The sequence below is a fragment of the Delphinus delphis genome, chromosome 6 (assembly GCF_949987515.2).
Source record: "Delphinus delphis chromosome 6, mDelDel1.2, whole genome shotgun sequence".
Taxonomy (NCBI): Eukaryota; Metazoa; Chordata; class Mammalia; order Artiodactyla; family Delphinidae; genus Delphinus; species Delphinus delphis.
In genome coordinates this window covers 14071730-14090595 of record NC_082688.1, presented here as the reverse complement: position 1 = coordinate 14090595, position 18866 = coordinate 14071730, and the positions used below count along the sequence as shown (strand labels likewise).

The 18866-nt window shown below is 49.2% G+C and overlaps 1 protein-coding gene across 2 annotated transcripts in view; it reads right to left on the bottom strand.

Moving 5' to 3' along the window:
* Positions 1–18866, bottom strand: part of CDK5RAP2 (CDK5 regulatory subunit associated protein 2) — a 180829-nt gene that overhangs the window by 57426 nt on the left and 104537 nt on the right. For both annotated transcript variants that reach the window (XM_060014248.1, XM_060014249.1), the window contains 3 exons: positions 12490–12585; positions 10470–10657; positions 2140–2572 (listed from right to left, as the gene is read on the bottom strand). In XM_060014248.1, the coding sequence (XP_059870231.1) occupies positions 2140–2572; positions 10470–10657; positions 12490–12585 (717 nt within the window). The remainder of the gene's footprint in view (positions 1–2139; positions 2573–10469; positions 10658–12489; positions 12586–18866) is intronic.

Sequence of the window (18866 nt, the reverse complement as noted above, 5' to 3'; positions counted from 1 at the left end):
ACATACCCTGAGCTCCTACCACGGACACGGCCCGAGGCACTCGCCACACATGGCCTCACGGAGCCAGCACGCCAGCCCCGGGTGCCAGGTCACAATGATCCCCTCGGAGCCACTGAAAGTCAGGTGACTGACCCAAGGACTCAGAGCAGGTGAGCGGCGAGGCCCAATGCAATCACAGGTGTATCTGTACAGCCCAGCATCTCGCCCCTGTAACTCAACCAGAAGTATGTCCCGTCTCCCTGTTTCGCCCCTGGGCGGCAAAGATGTTCTTTTTAACAGGATGCCACAGTTCTAGCCTAAGCTCAAGGATTACTGATTCCCTGACTAGCCAAAGACCACAGAGAAGACCATTAAATTTTCTTCTACGTTGCATAGACCGGAGGCCAAACTGGTGGTAAGAGAGCTCCTCCCTTCCTGAGAAAGGTGGGGTTACAATATCCCTGTCTGCCTCTAAAACCAGACTCCACTTTACGCCCCTGCTACTCCTCTCAACGGCTGAGTCACTCTGGACAATTTTCTGAGCCTTTCAGAGCTTATATTTCTTCACATGCAAAATGTAGGTAATACCTACCTAACTAATATGCTTGGTGAGAAGATTAACTGTGATGATACATGAATAGAATATCTAGCACAATCCTGGCATATATAGCAGATGCTAAAAAAAATAAACACAGTAGCCTTCCTTTTGAAGATACCAGCAGGAAGATAATTCCAAATGGAAAATTTTTTTCAATATATTTGGGGAAATTAAGTTCATTTGATTATCCAATTTTCCTGAATATAGGATGCTATCTCCCTCATAGATAGCAGGGGGAAAAAAAACACATGCACACACACAACATCTAGTTTTCCTAATACACAGGTACAAACTAAACTAGCTGGGGCAGATGAGAGCAACTCTATTCTAGCCAAATTGCACAAATCTGCATCTCGAGTACTGTTGATATAATGGCAGTGTCTTTTTTTCTTTTTTTTTGGTCTCTACTGATATCTTTAGAAAACCCTTTTCTAGAAATTACAGTTTTGGTGCATAATTTAAAACAATCAAAAGCAATTTTGCTAATGATATATCTAACTCTCTTTGGTATGCACAAAAGCGGTAATTTACTGGTCAGAAAATAAACTTAATTCTCCATTCTGATGCTATGAAGCAGTGTGCACAGCTGATTTCTCAGAGACAAAACACCCATCAGAAACAAGGAGACCAGTCGCTGGAGCCCTACCACAAACACGACCTCTCTCCTTCTCTCCCAAGCCGCTCCCATCTCCCTGCTATGGGGCCCCTCAATCCCAACCCCTCCTCCCCAGGAGGGTTTTAGTAAAAGGTCCGATCAAACATTGCCAGGAGAGTCTGGTTTTTCACAATCTGGCATATTTGATGGTATCTGAGGAGAAGCATCTAGAGAAAGGATCTTGACTGAAGCAAAATGCAGGCATTCACCCACCAAAACCAGACCCTACCACTCGGGCCAGCACAGGCTAGACAGGAGCCTGACCCAGGGAAAGGGCACGGCTGTGCAGTCAGGCCTCTCACAGCTGGCTGACCATGGGCACTCGGGACCTGGCTTCCTTACCTTTGCCGGGTGTTGTAAGGATAAGAGAATGGAGACAAAGCCCACAGAACGGTACCTCTAAGACACAAAGTCCATACAAAATAAAACCTAGGTTCTCGTCCCTACCCCTAAAGTCAGGTCATTCCAGTTTTACTGCAACTGGCAAAAGTAAAGGTCCATCAACAGGGGAAAATTATGTAAACTTTGGTACATTCCCCACAGTGGAATTTTAGCAGCCGTTACAAGGAAAGATGTTCCTGATACATAACATGGAACAGTAAGCCACAGACAGATGTACACACACGACTCTGCTTTAATAATGAAAACACACGGATATCATGAGTTACAGATAAAGAAGAGAGGGCTGGGATGGCGGAGGAGACAGGGAGGGAGGAAATGCTGGTAACACTTTGGGGAAGTTCAGGATGGACACACACCTCCAGGCAGAGGCCAAGATTAAGTACAGGCAGAGAGAGACACCAGACTTTATACACATTTTTAAAAAGCAGTGGGATCGGAGGTGATTTTTAAGTTTTCGGTCTATATTTAGTAAGTAACTAAGTAAGTAATACGTGGGGAAACTTACTTTTTCGGTCCCGCTGGGGAAGGAGAGGGCAGCGGCCTGCCGCCCCGGCATCCCGCACAAGCTCTCCGGCTGAGGCTCGGCGCCGAATACGGCGTCTGTTGGCTTCTCTTCCCAAGGCTCTGTCGTGCCCTCCAGTCTGAATCTGACCGTGTCGCCCTCCACAGCCATGGTCTGCATGGAGGCATCTTTCTGCTCCACCCTGGACACCTCTGCCGCCTTTGCTAGCTGGGCTCCCGGAGGCCACTCGAGTTCATCACGTGGCTTGGAAGACAAGTTGGCTTGGATGAAATGCCCGAGTTCACCTCTTAGCTGAACGGCCATCTGCCCAAGTGTCTTCTCCGTTTTACCGTCAAGGTGTTCTCCCGAAGCTTCCTGCTCTCTCAAGCATATCTGTTCCAGAAGCAGTTCTCGGAGCACTTTCAGAAGGTCCGGCCTGTTTTTCCAAAAGGGAAGGAAGTGGGAGGCCTCAGCTTTCTGCTATGGCCTTGTCACCGACCCACTTTCCTAAGTTTTCCCCATCGATTCTGGCCCAGATTCTGCTGAATTTAAACACAGTGAGCACTTGCCACATGCCAGGACCCAGGCCAACTATGCTATCCAGGTCACCTCAGAACAACCACACCAGGTAGGTACCACATGTCTCCTTCATGGAGGAGAAGGAGAGAACTGATTTGGCGCAGGTGCACAGCAAGTGAGGGGGGCACACAGCTACCTGGACGCAGGCTGGGCTTCGGAAGAGCAAACAGAGTCATAAGGTATGCATGACGATTGCAAGGTCCGCCCACCCCCCTGGGCCCATCCCTACATCCAGGGGCAAGTATGGCTTTGGATGAATCTAGCCAACCTGGCAGATCCATGAGCCACCTGGTCCATCAGGGTGCACAGTCGGTGCTCAGCAAAGGTATCGAATGAAGGGATGCTGGGAACTGCTCTGGATAAAAAGGGCAGTGGCTTTGAAATCAGACAAAATGGCTTCAGATTCTAACTCTGTGATTCTTGGAAAGCAAGGTGAGTTTTCCTCCACAGGACGCTGTGAGGATTAAACGAGAGCATGTATGGGTAGCAGATGCTTCTCACGCCCCTTTGCCACATGGCCTGGGCCTCCCTGGGATTTCAGCTGCAACTGCGTTGACAGCTCTTGTAGACAGTCCCTCCGCCAGCGGCCACGGCATCTCTCTGCTGCCTTGGGCCCTTTCCCAGAGCTCTCTGAGCCGGCCAGCAGGGCAGCGGGCAAGTGCGGACCCATTTATAGCTCCAGGGGAAACCCTAACCAGTGGAGGAAGAGAGCTGTTGGGTGAATGTCCCAGTCTCCCGACCTTCAGAGGGCCAGCACTGACGCAGGGTCTACACCGTCCCTCAGAGGGTGGCTGGCAGGGCGGAGGCCCAGCTGCCCACAGTCGCAACCAGATCATAAGGCAGCCTTCCTGGCTTTGCCTCCATCCCTACCTTAGTCTCCCTCATCCCTCCTCCCTTCTGCCTGGAGTCACATCCCAAATAAACCACTTGTACCCAAGTGGTTACCTCAGGCTCTGCTTTCCCAGGAACTCAAACTAAGCCAACATGTAGAAGACTCTGGAGCGGTTCCAGAAGAATCCCTCGTGAGTGTGTGTCTTGGGCCAGACACTATAGTGGGCGCTGGGGCTGCAGAAGAGCCTGCGGGGCCTGGTGTTAGAGGCAGTTGTGTAAACAAGTCACTACTCCACAGGCTAAAAAGAGAAACACAGGCACCGTGGAAGTCTGGGAAGCTACGGGCAAGCATCCCAGGGTGTCCAGACTGGGGGTGGCAGGAAGAACGCCAAAAAAGGGCCTCTAGAGTTGATGAGAGGTTAGCTGGGGGAAGGGAAATGGAACCTTCTAAGCATGGAAAACAATATGAATGGAGTCAAGACACACTGTGGAGAGCAGGGAGGTGAGGCTGGAAGGTGAGGCAGGGAGACCTCAGCCATGTTAAGGAAAGGAGAGCCACTGGGAGGCTCTGTGTGACGGAGTGCATGGCCACACACGTGCCGTGGGTAGAGAATGAATGGAGAGATTTCCCGTCAGGACAGTGGTGAGAGTACACCCAAGAGCCCCTACCATCTGCTCTAAACATACGTAAATGACAGCAAAACAGACAAGACAAAAAAATGGTCAAGGTGCACTACAGGACTCAGAATCAAATAAGATGTATCCAAAGGTCAGAAACAGAGGAGGAGACCCACTGCCATGATAAAGAGGGCATCCGCAGAAAGCGGAAATTTAACTCCCATGGTTGGAAGAAGACCCACGCAAATTTCATGCCCCTAAAGTAAGACCTAGAGAGACAAGTCAAGGCAACTTCAAAAGCACCGCACAGGGAGGAGCAAGGGTGGCGGGCGGAGCGGGGCTGCTGACACAAACCACTGCTGCAAACAAAATCCACTGTTATGAAAGACAGCAATCGGACAGAGGAGAGAGTCCACACTCGAGGAAATAAAAACAATAAAGCAATCTGAAGAAGACTTAAAATAAGTACATGTCAATCATCTAAAAAATAAAGGAGAAAAAGAGACTCATAAAAATGAGAGGAAGTTATAAAACTGAGACAGAAAATTATAAAAAAGAAGACTGGAGCGGGGGCAAGCACTGAGGGAGGGCCAGCTGGAAAGCTGTTGCTATCTTCTGGGAAAAAGAAGATGTGGTCAGGATGGGGGTGGAGGTGAGTAAAGGAGGACCATTACTCACTACCGAACAACACACAATAAAATCCAGGAAAAAAGACTTACAAATGGGTAGTAAAAGGTGGTGAAAGAGGCCATTATAGGGCTTCCCCAGTGGCGCAGTGGTTGAGAGTCTGCCTGCCAATGCAGGGGACACAGGTTTGTGCCCCGGTCTGGGAAGATCCCACATGCCGCGGAGCGGCTGGGCCCATGAGCCATGGCCGCTGAGCCTGCGCGTCCGGAGCCTGTGCTCCGCAACGGGAGAGGCCACAACAGTGAGAGGCTCGTGTACCACACACACAAAAAAATAAATAAAAGAAAAGCAGGAACTGACATTTACTAAGCACTTAACGGTGTGCCAGGTCCCTTAAATACACTAAATAGCTTTAGTCCTCACAGTAAGACCGAGATGGGGGCTGTTACTGACCCCATTTCACAGATGAAGAACACAGGCTCGTGAAGATTCAAGATCTTCCGGCAAAGTGGCAGAGCGAAGACTGCAGACGCAGACTTTCTGACTCCAAAGAAGCACTGCATTCTTTCTAGTTTTCTAAACTTAAACCTTCTGCTATGATGCTGAGCTTCTAACAGTCTGCACATTCATTCTAATATTCATCGAGCTTCTCCCATTTGTCACGTAAGGCGGTGGAAATGCATGGTGGAAAAGAATCATGGCGCTGACGTTTCATTGAGGAGACAGACATCCATACAGACGCGGGTAACTGAATAAGACAGTGCAAGGCAAGGAGAAGTACAAGGAAGGAGGGACGAGAAGGAGGGGAGGAGGGCGGCAGTCCTGAGACAAAGTGTAGAAGCAGGGATTCTTGTTAGACAAAGTGGTCAGGAAAGGCCTCTCCACAGAGCTGAGACACCACCACATCCCGGGAAAAGAGTGTGCCAGGTAGCGGGAACTGCTACTGCAAAGGCTCTGAGGTGAGAACAGGCTTGGATGACGGAGGAACAGAAGGGTGAGTGTGAACAAGAGAGGTAGCTGATAAAGACGCAGAAACAGGCAGAGGCCAGGCCAGGGAGCTCTGATCTTACTCTAAAGGTAACGGAAAGCCAGTGGGAAGCTTTAAGCACAGAAGAAACATAATCTCATCTAAGTTTTTGAAAGCTGGCTCTGGCTCCTCTGTGGAGAATGGCTACAGAGAGGCAGAAACGGAAGCAGGGAGACAATCTAGAAGGCTGTGCTTTTGGAGTCCAGGCACGAGATGTGACAGCTTGGACTAAGCTGGACTAACAGGGAAGCCGTAGAGACGTGAGTGGGTGGATTAGGGATACATTTTCCAGGTGGAACAACAGGACTTACTGATAGTTATGAGGATTGTGGAAGCTACACTTCCAGCCACAGCAGTGCTATTAAGTGACTCGTGGAAGAACAGCAGAGAAGCACATTAGAACAGGGGTTGGGTTTTAAACCAATTAGAGGGACTTCCCTGGTGGCGCAGTGGTTAAGAATCCGCCTGTCAACGCAGGGGACACAGGTTTGATCCTCGGTCCAGGAAGATCCCACATGCCGCGGAGCAACTAAGCCTGTGCGCCACAACTACTGAGCCTGCACTCTAGAGCCCACGAACCACAACTACTGAGCCCGCGTGCCTAGAGCCCTGCTCCACAACAAGAGAAGCCACCGCAATGAGAAGCCCGCGCACCATGATGAAGAGTAGCCCAACTAGAGGAAGCCCTCGCGCAGCAACGAAGACCCAATGCAGCGAAAAATAAAGAAATCAATACATTTGTTTAAATTAAAAATTAAAAAAAATAAAAGAAAATAAACCGATTAGAGTTGAAAGTGCCTGTCAGACACACAGGAGGAGACAGCAAGCAGGCAGCTGACCGTGTGATCTGAAGGAGGGAGTCTGGGCCGTGGGTATGAATTTGGAGGTCACACAGCATACTCTGCAGCCGTGGAGAAAGGAGGTACAGACAGAGAAAGGGAGCTAGAAAGGAGCTCCAGGACACTCCAACATCCAGCGTCCAGCATCCGGCAGAGGAAGAGGAGCCAGCACAGGAGACTGAGGAGGAGAGGCCAGTGAGGGAGAAGGAAAATAGAGAGGGGAGCTGTGAACAGAGGCTGGAGAGCGTGGCCACCGCTGCGGGAGAGAGGACACTGGCCACTGGATTCACAACTTGCAAACTGGAGTTGACCTTGATAAGTGAAGCAAAGGGTATGGAAGCACTTGGGCTGAGATGAAGAGGCCTAGGTAACCCCTCACCTGTCCCATCCAACCCTGCTTTCAGACCTGGGCTTGGTCAGCTACTCATGCTACAGGCGTCCTCGGGAGGGGTCACGCTTTGTATTGATCGTCACTCATTTCAAAATGGGCGCTCAGCACCGCCCGGCAGCTTCTCTTCTCCCCTCCCCAGCTGACGACCTTGCCCTGCTCAGGGGAGGGGAGCGCGGAGGAAGCAACCGCAAGTGCCCATCCGGAGGGACCAGCATGTGCCCGGGCTCTGAAACGAGATGAAAGGGGTCTCGTTCCAGGGACTGGAAGGACTGTGCTCCAGGGCAAAGCCCAGAAAGCAAGCCGGGGACGGTGTGAACAGCGCCGAAGGAGGGGGTCGCCAGATCACACGGGGCCTGGCCCCAAGAAAAATGGTCCCAAGAGAAATGGAGCGTCTCCGAGCCGTCTTAAGCAGAGGAGTGACTTCACTGCATTTTAAGTAACCGCTCTGGATACAGTATGGAAAACAGCCTGGAAGGGGGACGGATGGCTGCAGAGGACTAGTTAGAAGGCAACTGCAGGGGACTAGTTAGAAGGCAACTGCAGGGGACTAGTTAGAAGGCAACTGCAGGGATGCCGGAGAAGTGTGACGGAAGCGAGGAGTGGAGAGGAGGAGACAGGGATGGGAGGAGCGCATTTGGGAGGTGAAGGGTCAGGACTTGGGTTTGGGAGGTGAAGGAAAGGGGAGGATCGAGGAGGACCCCGGGTTTCTGTCTGAAGCCCACAGACCCAGTCCCTCTGTAACACAGGATCTGCCTGCAAGCACTCGCCGTGTCCTCTCCCCGCAGCCCGCACACCTGAGTCTCCTTGGGTCTTTCTCTGCTAACTTCTTCAGACCCCTCGCCAGCTCCACGCTCTGGTGGTCCCTTACCTGTCCCTTCACCACGCCCAGAAGAGCAGACCCAGGATTTTAGGAGAGTTAGCTTCTCTGCTTCTACTAGGTATGGCTCAAGAATGTAATGCTAGCCTTGAAAAAAAAAATCCCCAAGGGCTCCCCTTTTAGACTTTTTCCAATGTCACACCTAAGTTTAGCTACAAAGACTGAAACACTTAGGTAATAAATCCTAAACCATGTCCTCTAGGGAATGGGGCAAACGAACCAGAAGCACGTGAAGAGAGGGTTAGGAACCACACACACGGTGAAGACCATGGGAGAGCAGGGCCAGCCAGCCCGTCCTCCACGAGCTGACCCTTCACTCCAGCCCCGGTGAACGAGTGCTCAGCTTGGTCAAGTGCAAGACAGCTAATCAGGCTAAGCTGCTTCCTTATTCCATCCCAGTGGATGGGTAAGTTGAATCAGATTTACTCCTGGGGCCCAGCTACTCTGCTAGCCCATTAGGCCCCAGCGTGGACGGCTAGAGGGTGGCAGAGCTCAGAGGCCTAAGTCTCGGGCCTAAGCCTATCGCGCTCCACACCAGGGTATCAGACATGGGCTCAGCGATGAACACGGAGGCCTGAATCACGGGCTGGCCGACGTATCTTGCATATGGTATGAATCTTACCTGAGGGTAACGGGGAAAGGGTAGGAGTAACTGGCCAGGCACATTTTAAGCAGTAATATCACCAAAGCCCCACTTAATACCAACCTGGATCCCTATGGACACACATTATCTCATTTCATTCTCACAAGATCCCTGCAGGGTCGCTAAGTATCATCACCCCCCACTTTACAGGTGAGGAAACTAAGATGGGGAGATAAGTCCCAAGGTCCAAACGGTACAGCTGGACCGGAGCACAGGTCTGTCTGACTCTAATACCCTGCTTTTTGGGGGGATCAAAACACCGAACTCCTGGAGAGACTATCTGGGCAGAAAATTAGTGTTTCCCTGGCCAATGAGAATCCTAGTTACCCAAGCGGTCTTTTTAAAAGACCACAGCTGGGCCTTCAGGAGGGCCCTCGGAGCCGTAAACCTGCCGTCCTGGGGCTCAGCGGTGCACCAGGAAAGGCAGCTGCACAGAAAGCAGGGTCAGAGCAGCAGATGCCGGCCAGCATTTAAGAAAGCCTTTTCTAACACTAGAGCTGGCCCACGATGGCCCGGAAGCTGATGGAACAGACGCCTACAAGGGAACAGGTAACTGAATGGCTGATGTCCCAAGCTTGCCTGCGGAGTGTCGGCGCGTAAAGCGCTTTCTTTAAAACTGTAATGAAGTCTAAATTTTCAGAAATCAGGAGACTGAGCATACAAATTTGGGGCTTCTACTGAAAGACTGGAAGCTCTGAGGCCACGGGCTGGCATGACAACAATGATTTGGGGCTGAAAAGCTCCTCCCTGCCGGGAGGGAGCATGTAGGCCCCAATTCCCTGCACTCCCACCAGTCCATTGTTACTTTCCCAGGTCACATCACCCAAGTGCATTCCTAGGCGGTCCTCAGAGAGAGCGAGGTGCACCTTTTAACTCAACACAGGAGCCCCTGATGCCGAGGAAATCCTCCATTTCTCAAGTGTCATTATGGTCACCCAACTCCCTGTGATAATATACCAGAACAGCCACTGGGCGTGTCCCCCTAGCATGAGGACTCATGCTAGAAAAATGTTAAGCAGATGTCAGGGGCTGGGGAGGGTGGCCTCCCGGAGCTCACAGAACACTACCGTCCTTTTTCAGCTGAAAAAATGTGTACGAGGCTGAGCCCACCAAGGACCGCTAGGCTCCTGCCAGCCGTCCTGGGTGGTGGTACCGGCTCCCTTTCTCTGTCTGTGCTGGAGGAGAATGAAAGGTTTCACTGAACACACGCCACGTGCCAGCCATTCTCCTTGAACAGCATTTTTTCCACTCCTCACAGCAACCCCAAGAAGTGGTCAGAGAAACGGAGGCACTGAGAGAGGAAGGCAAGCACTGCTCCCTCTGGCTCCAAAGCCCAGAGCAGCTGCTAGTGGCCTGGAAAGACTGGGAAAGAAGGGAAATCTGCTCCTGAAGGACTAATTGTAAAAATACAAATGTACTGAATATTTCTCCCTTTTCGTTTTAAGGAAAACACCCTGTAGTGCCTCCTCACACAGGAAAGACTCCCGGCAGATATAATGAGAAGGGAATTGTAGTTCAAGCTCAACATGAAACAGCAGAGTCACAAGTACAGGGGCAGTTTTTTAGGCTGTTGTAGAAAGCGGAAGGGATCTCGGGAGGGCTGATTCCTCGCGCTGACAGCCAGGCAGCCCTTTCCGGGCTCCCGGGAACAATCCTGAAGGAAGCTTTCTCTCTCCTCTTTACGCTGGCCTTGCACGCGGCTTTGCTGAACGCAGTCCCCTCGCGGCCAAGGAGCAGGCAGCCTAATTACTTAATTGCACAACTGGCAAGATTCCTTCCAAGCCATTTCGGGAGCTCTCCCAGGCAAATTACACAGCACCGCCATCTAAATCCATTTAGCAAAATGAGTTTGTTCTCCCCTCAAACCAGAGACAACTGCAGTGCCTGGGTCCCATGTCTACCTGGATTCCAGTAATCGTATGGCCTTCTCGCTGAAGAGAGGGGCGAGCAGGCTCAGGAGCTCGCCTTCTTCCAAACTCTGGTCTCCAGGGCAGCCGGATTTGTGGGCTCCATCGGAGTCTAAAATATTGGAATCTGTGTGCCTTAAATATCCATTTTTGCAGCCCCCTTTGGAATGGACCTCCATAATCTGCAAATCAAAGTATGTGGTCAGATAATGGACTACAAAGGAGGGGAAGGGGGTTACGTGGAAAAGAGAGAGAGGATGGAGACAAACAGTGATGAGTGAGGGCAAGCAGACCCGAGAGAAAATGAAAGGGGAGAGGGAGGGTGCACGCGGTCCACACACGCTCATCTGAGGGCACGGAGATGTTTACATCACTTCCTCTCACCCTCAGTTTCCTTATCCGTAACTAGGCACAGTAACACCACCTCCCATGGCGGCTACGAGAACAAAATGAGATGGCTGGCCCACTTAAGTTCCTGGCGCAGTGTCTTACCCGCTACAGCTGTGTTCCCTCAGCCCACGGCCTACTTCCTGTAAATTCTTTCTAAGAAGGGTCCGGAACATTGTTAACTGCCATTAACAATGCTTTGGACATTTATTATATGCTTCTTGCAATGTATCCTCCTCATTATATATCAGAAAGCAACCTCTTTACAGACACATCCTCATTACTGTGACTTTGATTTGTCTCATCAGGACGGTGGAGAGTTCCTAATTCCCATGGAGACGTGTTCTTCACAGATCCACCTTCTTGGGTCGCTGAAGGTCCCAGAGGAGTGGTACCAAGGAAACATCTAGTTAAAGCCTGTGCTGGGCATGTCTTGAGGTGCTGCAATTAGCATTCCTTCTCTCACTTTCCAAAGCTGTAAATTTCTTCTATCAGTCTATAAATAACTCCTCTTGACTTCATTACTGCTGGTGATATACACACTGGCCATTACACCCCTCTCTCCACATGTGTAAAATGATTAAGATTTTTAAACGGAAGACAAGACCCACACAGATGAGCTGTCATTTATAGGGTCTTGTTTGCCACCAATCTAGTCATTAAATCCACCTAAATAAGCAACCTCCACCGAAGGAAAAGTCTAGAATATAATAATAATAAAAAGAGCAATTGCTACCACTTACTGAGCACTTAGTACGTACCTTCTCTTTAAATATCACAACAATTCTAACCAGGAAGCGGTGTTATTATCTTCATTGATGGGGAAACTCGGACTTGGGGGTTAAGCAAGGGTTAACGCAAGGTCACAGAGATCGTGACCAAGACTCAAAATCAGACCTGATTCCGGAGCCCCCACTTTTAACTGCTTTGCTGTCCAAAACGCTCATGAGAATGATCTCTCACTCAAGACTCCACGAACCTGAACACCCTGAAGGCCACAAACGCCCGATCTGCAGCCTCCTGTCTCCCACCACATCCAGTGTTTACGGTTCTTTCAACCCTGGAGAATATCTGCTCCAAATGTTCAGCCTCAGTGTGCCTGGAGTGAAATTCTCAACACCGCCCAGATGACACTAAGCTGGGTTTCAGATCAGGAGATTGCAGACGGACCCAGAGGAGGAAAGTCTGGTTCTATCAGTGGCTCCTTACACTACACACAGATGATCTGGGAGTTCACAGCAGTCCAGAGACAAGGGCTCTGGTCCCAACTCTGTCACTGCCTTACTCTGAGCCCCAGATAAACCATCTCCCCTCCTAGGCCTCAGTTTCCAATGCGTAAAATGAACGCGTTGGGTCAGAGCTCTGAAGAGCTGCCCAGGCCCAGTGTCCAATGCCTGCGACTCTCCTGCAACAGCCTCGTTTTTATTTGCAACTATATGTTTGTTTTCCTGGTTCATGACTGGATCTACCACCCCGTCTGTAACTTCCAGAAAGGAAGAGACCTCCTCTCTCTGCTCCCCGCTGGCACACGGCAGGCACTCCACACAGATGGAAGGAACAGAAAACCCGTCGGACTCGTTCCAGACTGGAGGCGGGCTTGGGCACAGAGAGGGGCAGATGTTCCTACCTTGTTCCTCTGCTCCAGACGCTCGCCACTCAGCAGATTATTCCTGTCATCCTCTCCAATTCTGCTTGAGTCCTCGTCCTCCTTGCTAGCCAGAAGCTACATGGAGCATGGAATGGTGTGAAAATGCAACCCAAAAATGAGTGCAGCATGAATATGTATGAATAAGTCGGTGATGTCTTTTTTAAAAGATGCAGAACAAAAAACAAACCAAAAAAAGAGGCAGAGACAAATGCCAAAGCCATGAAATAAAAATTAGCCGAAGTCAGAGCTGCTAGTTCTGGCAAATCACACACAGCTGCCTGGGATCATGCATAATTTAAGGACAAATTCCCCAAGAAATAAGGAAAGCCATTTCCCCCTGGCCTCGCATGGCCTTCCTGAGCTGCTGGAAATTGACTGTGCTGTCCGCTGTGCTGCTCCCATCCCTGCCATTGCTGAATTCACTTTCAGATTATATAAAAGTAACAAGATTTTGGAAAACAGCTATTGATGGAATTGAAACTATCAAATAGCGAGAAAGCAGTAAATGAAATTTACGGTGTGTCCAATTTATGCATCCCTTCCATTTAGCCCAGGGGATAAACCTCTTTTTGTACTGTCACACATCTGAGACGGGCAGTCTCAGCCACACTGCCATTTTGCTGACAAAAAAGTCCTCATCGCTAATGAGTGGAGTATCCAGCTTCCCTGACAATAACTTTATGCTTTTGAAAATGAAAGAGAGTTATTTCTAAAGACTGCGTAAATCCCTAATGCTCTGAAGAAGTGTAAACCCCAAAGCTTCTGCAGTTTGCGTTCTACAGAACAGACAGTTCAGTGTTCTCAACAGGGCCAGATCTCAGCTCTCTGGAAGAGGGAAAATTCTAGGCACGAGACACCCGGATTAACCAACTAAAAAGTGAGAGGGAAGGTAGCCAACGCTGTTTCAAAAACTGTACCAAACCGCATCTCACCGATGAAGTAGTGACCACTGCACCACAGTGTTAAAACATGAGCTGAGGCCCAGCCGCCTGCTGGGCACGTTGTACATATGACGTATCTAAGGTTCTATCTCCATACCATGATTTCATGAATTCCCACATTTAGTCAATCACCCCACAATTTTCCCAGCCCAAGTTAAACTTTTCTGATCTTCCTTCTAAATGAAACCCTTTTTTGGAAGAAGAAAAACAAAACAAAGCAAACTGACTTCACAAAGTCTTTTACAGAAAACTTCCCAGGATCAGAATACATTCAACCCAACCATCCTAATCAGGATCAAAGAGGACTGATGAGTCTACAAATCTTACTACACTATCAAGCATTCAATACGCTAAACATGTGTAAGTGTATTTCCTAAGGCATAAAAGTTTCTGAATACGGATGAGGAACTTCTCTCCCTCTGTTGGTTTCTTCCCTCATTATTAAAACATGCTCAAGTTACCAACTAGGACAATCAAATTTGTCGGTGGGAGTATAAAATGTTAAACTACTTTAGAAGAAGTCCTGGCAATTTCTTATAAAGCTAATAACCCTATGACCCAGGAATTCCCCTCCTAGGTATTCATCAAGAGAAATGAAAACATATGTCCACATAAAGATTTGTATATAGGGCTCCCCTGGTGGCGCAGTGGTTGAGAGTCCGCCTGCCGATGCAGAGGACATGGGTTCGTGCCCCGGTCCAGGAAGATCCCACATGCCGCAGAGCAGCTGGGCCCGTGAGCCATGGCTGCTGAGCCTGCACGTCCGGAGCCTGTGCTCCGCAACGGGAGAGGCCACAACAGTGAGAGGCCCGCGTACCGCAAAAAAAAAGATTTGTATATGAATGTTCACATCAGCTTTTATCATAATAACCAAAACCTGAAACAATCCAAAACAATCCAAATGTACATCAATAGAACAAAGAAATTAGAATATATGTATACAATGGAATACTACTTAGCAATAAAAAGGAACAAATTATTCATTCACGTAACAGCATGGATGAATCTCAAAAACACGCTGAGTGAAGGCAGCTTCACACAGAAGAGAAGATGCTTTATGATTCCGTTTCTATGAAAGTCTAGTACAGGCAAAACTAATGGTGGAAGAAAATGAGAAGAGCGGCTGGAGCGGGGGCGAGTGGGAATCGACTAGAAGGGACACGAGGGATCGTGATAGAAGTTTGGGTTACACAGGTACATACATTCGTAAAACTTAGCAAACAAAGACTTACGAATTCTATATTTCATCGTGTGTAAATTTAAACTTAAAAGAAAAAATAACTATAAACATATTGAAGGAAAAGATATACATGTTGAAGTATTTAGGGGGAAGCGTATTGATGTTTGTGATTTATACTAAAATTTAGCAAAAAGATATGATGGCTGGTGGGAACGGTTAACAGTAGAATCTAAGGGGTGAGTATATGGGTGTCCACCATGAAGTTCTTTTCACTTTGCTAGAATTTCTTCATAATAAAATGCCGGGGAAAAGCCGCTCTCATTTGAAAAAGAGCAAAATAACTACGTTTTTCCTTCCTGGTTCATCAGCAGCTCTGGTCACTGAGTGCTGCCTGCCTCTCTCCAAGCTTCTTGAAAGAACTCTCCATCCTCACCTTCTGCAGCGTGGCTTTTGCTGCCAACGCCCTCCAGAAACTGCTCATGAAAGCTCCCCAAGACCTTCTAATGCGGGAGATGGAACCAACCCTCCTGGGATTAGGGAAGAGGCAGCAAGGCGCTCCTCCCCAACCCTGTGGATCAGAGAAGGGTCTCCCTGAAGTTTAGCCGAGCAGAGTACTGTGAACCCGTGTCATTCCAGTTGAAGCAGCAAAAGCATCCGAGTTACCCTTCATTTCCAGAACCACAACCACACCGTGACTCGACACGCTGAAATAAACATTCTCTTTCATTTCTCTTTACCTCTGCAGACGTGGTTAAAATTAAAAGCCAGTTTCCAGCAATGATCAAGAAATTCAATGCTGTGGACACAGAGACATGTCCCGCATGCCACATGTGACTTATCAGTTTTCAAAGGCAAGATCCCAGAGAGACTGATGCGTCACTGCAGGTGGGCTCTGTTTCGGGCCCACCACCACCTGGAGGAGTGCCCCACACCTCCAAGCGCCCACCAGCGCCGCCTTCATTTCCCCACCCTCACCGCTCCTCCATCCACCACCGCGTGGCCTCGGTCCCCCTCACTCTGCTGAAACTGCCCAGGTCACGAATGATTTCCCAGCCGTTTTTCTCTTGTTTTCTCAGAGTACGTGACACTGTAAGCACGCCCTCCCTAAGCATCGCTCCCTAACAACTTCACTGGCCTGGTTCTCCCCCTGCCTCTTGAGCTATTCTTTCTTGACCTTTGCAGGCCCCCTGCTTCCTCCAGGAGGAAATTCCCTTGACCTCCCAAGAGGAGGCCGGGCCCGTCTCCACGCCCGCGTGCACTCCTCCAGGCCCTCGCCAACCTCCGCGTCTCTGCATCACGGACTCCATGGGGCAGGGACCCTGTCTGTGTTCCGCTTTAACACCAGGGCCTGGTGCTCAAGACAACACTGCTAAAAGGACAAACAAATGAATCAAGACTTTTTTCAAAACGACAGCTGGAACCAACAGGTTTTCGGGATTACCCCGGTCTTGCTACTCCAAGTGTAGTCTTTGGAGCAACGGAAGCCTGTGAGAAATGCAGACTCCCGGGCCCCGTGCCAGGCTCACTGAGCCAGAATCTTCACGTTAACAAGGTCCCCAGGAAATTCACACGCACGGTAAACTTTAGAAGCACTGCCCTATGGTGTTGCTAAAACAACACTGAACAGAGTCAGAAAAGGGTTTAGTTCCAACTCTGCCACTAATTTACTAAAAAAGTAAAATTAAAATAGCTGTGTTTTACATATTGAGTGCCTACTACATGCCAGGCACGGTGCCAAGGGCTTTATAAATCGGGTACAACTCATAATAACTTATGAAGTCAAAATGTTAGAAACTTCCTCCTTTCAATGAAATTCAATCTGCTTCTGACAAACCAAATTTCATTCTGTTGGTAATAACAGATGTTAACAAGCACCTTCTACTTCTGAGTACCACTTCTGTCCTCTGAGTCACATGAGGTCTATTTCTTTTTTTTTTTTGCAGTACGCGGGCCTCACTGCTGTGGCCTCTCCCGTTGCGGAGCACAGGCTCCGTGGCCATGGCTCACGGGCCCAGCCGCTCCATGGCATGTGGGATCTTCCCGGACCGGGGCACGAACCCATGTCCCCTGCATCGGCAGGCGGACTCTCAACCACTGTGCCACCAGGGAAGCCCAAGGTCTATTTCTCATTCAAAAGGACAGCCCTACATATATCTGAGTTCAATTAAATTATGCCCCTTAATCCATGTTTCCTCTCCATGCCAAAAAAAAAAAAAAAAAGCAGTTTTCTAACCATCCCCTAAAAATGACAACATAAGTAAATAATGACAGCGACTAACCGCTTCTGAGCGCTCGCCCACGAATCCCCCCCCCCAGGGGTGACAACGGCACGTCACACAGCTCATGGCTTACGATGCTCACCGCCCCCCCGCTGCCACTGCAGTCCGCTCAAATCACTCCTGAACGGCAATTCTCAACCACACCGTTCTGTAATACATAAACTATAACCAGTAAATAAATACAAGGAAATAGGGGCAACCTCATTACAGATTTTTTCTTTTTTTTCTTGATGTACTTTAAAATAAAAGGATGCCTCTTCTTGGCCTTTTGTTGGTTTGGCTGGTTTTTCAGTGACCTGCCCGCATGCAGGGAATAAGCGCTGTGTGCCCAGCAGGAGGGAATCCAGCCCAGGGCCACCGTTTTGAAGACACAGCTGCCAAAATGAATCAAGGGCTTCCTACTCTTTATAGCCTTGGTCGAATTAAAAGTTGCGGAGGCAGGGGTGTGTAACACGAAAATAAATCACGTGCCTATTTTATACACATATCTATCTGTGTCTGGATCTTTGACCTAGTCATTACTCATCTGGGAACACAGTCTAAGGAAAAAAGGCCTAAACCCTGAAAATGATTTGTGTCCAAAGACATTCATCAGGTGCATCACCGGAAATATCTACATGTCCGACAACAGTGGCGCAGCTAGCGTCTCTCAGATGGCGTAAGAGGTTATAACACAGCAGCCACTGGAAAGAAACAGGACACAGGACTGTGTATGTACTGTGGGTGGGCACGCACACGTTCAAATACACAAATAGAGAAGGAAAGATTCCAGGAGGTTAATTAACTGTGTTTTAATGTGACAGGATTAGGGATCATTTCTTTATTTTCCAAGTTTTAGGCAATGCTGTGGGTTAATTAAATATTGGAGCAAAAACTACTGAATTTTAAAAACACAAAATATATCTGCTGTCTGTTTTTTTCCTTTTCTGATTTGTAGGCTCCCAGAGCACTGGAGCAGTGCCAGCCCCTACTCCACAAGCCCTGCTGCCCAGAAAAGGCTGTGGACCACGGAGGCATTTCCCATTTGTCTCTGCCTCGTTGCTCATCCAAGGAGAGCCACACACACTCCCAGGGAACAGCAGCCTCTCCTTGCTGCCATCCCACCCTCACCCCGAACAGCCTCTCCTCAAGGATTATCGTGGGAGCGCCATCCTGCCCGTGCGGATCTTCCCATCGCCTGCCGGGGAAGACGGGGCCTGTGCTGCGAAGGACACGACTATTCATAGGGAACATCAAGTTGATGTGCAACCTGACAAATGACTCCAATCTGAATCGGCTGCTATTAAGATCTCAGAGTGGCAAGAGGAAAATCCCTCTGTTCTCCAAAGGACATAATAGGACATTTAACAGATTTCTTTCAAAGGGCAAATGAACAAACACTCGCCGTCTGACACTCAAATGAAGCAGGTGACGAATGGGCTGCTTATTAAAAATGCCACAAAAAAAAAAAGCCACATTGGGAAAAACAAACCAAGAGACTTGTTTCTCCCTAAATGGGCTGCAGATATTCTTGCTTTTCAAAATTATCTGGAGCCCTGGAGACTAAGCTCAATAACATTCCCTCTCTCCAAGGGAGCAGATGGCCAGAGCTCCGCATAAACACCTTTGAGCGTTTCCCACCTTGAACGTGGGAGGAGACAGCTGAAGGCTGACAAATCCTTCCCCAGAAATGGTGTGGCAACGAGACCTCCATTTACCTGGCACGCCAGGCTGAGTTCAAGACAACCCCAACCAGGAAGGTTCTGGGGGATCCAAGTACAAAAGGCCCTAGTGCATTTCATGATGAGAACAGTTCCAGTCTTCTGAAACTAAGTAGCATAACACAGGCATGGAGCAAGGCGCTTCCTGGGGGAGCGTCAGGCCAGGTAGGGACTAGAGGGAGGAAGTGGCAAGCTTCTCCTCGCTGTCATAACATCAGGGCCCTCTACTGTGCGGTCGGGTTGAGAACAGAGAAAA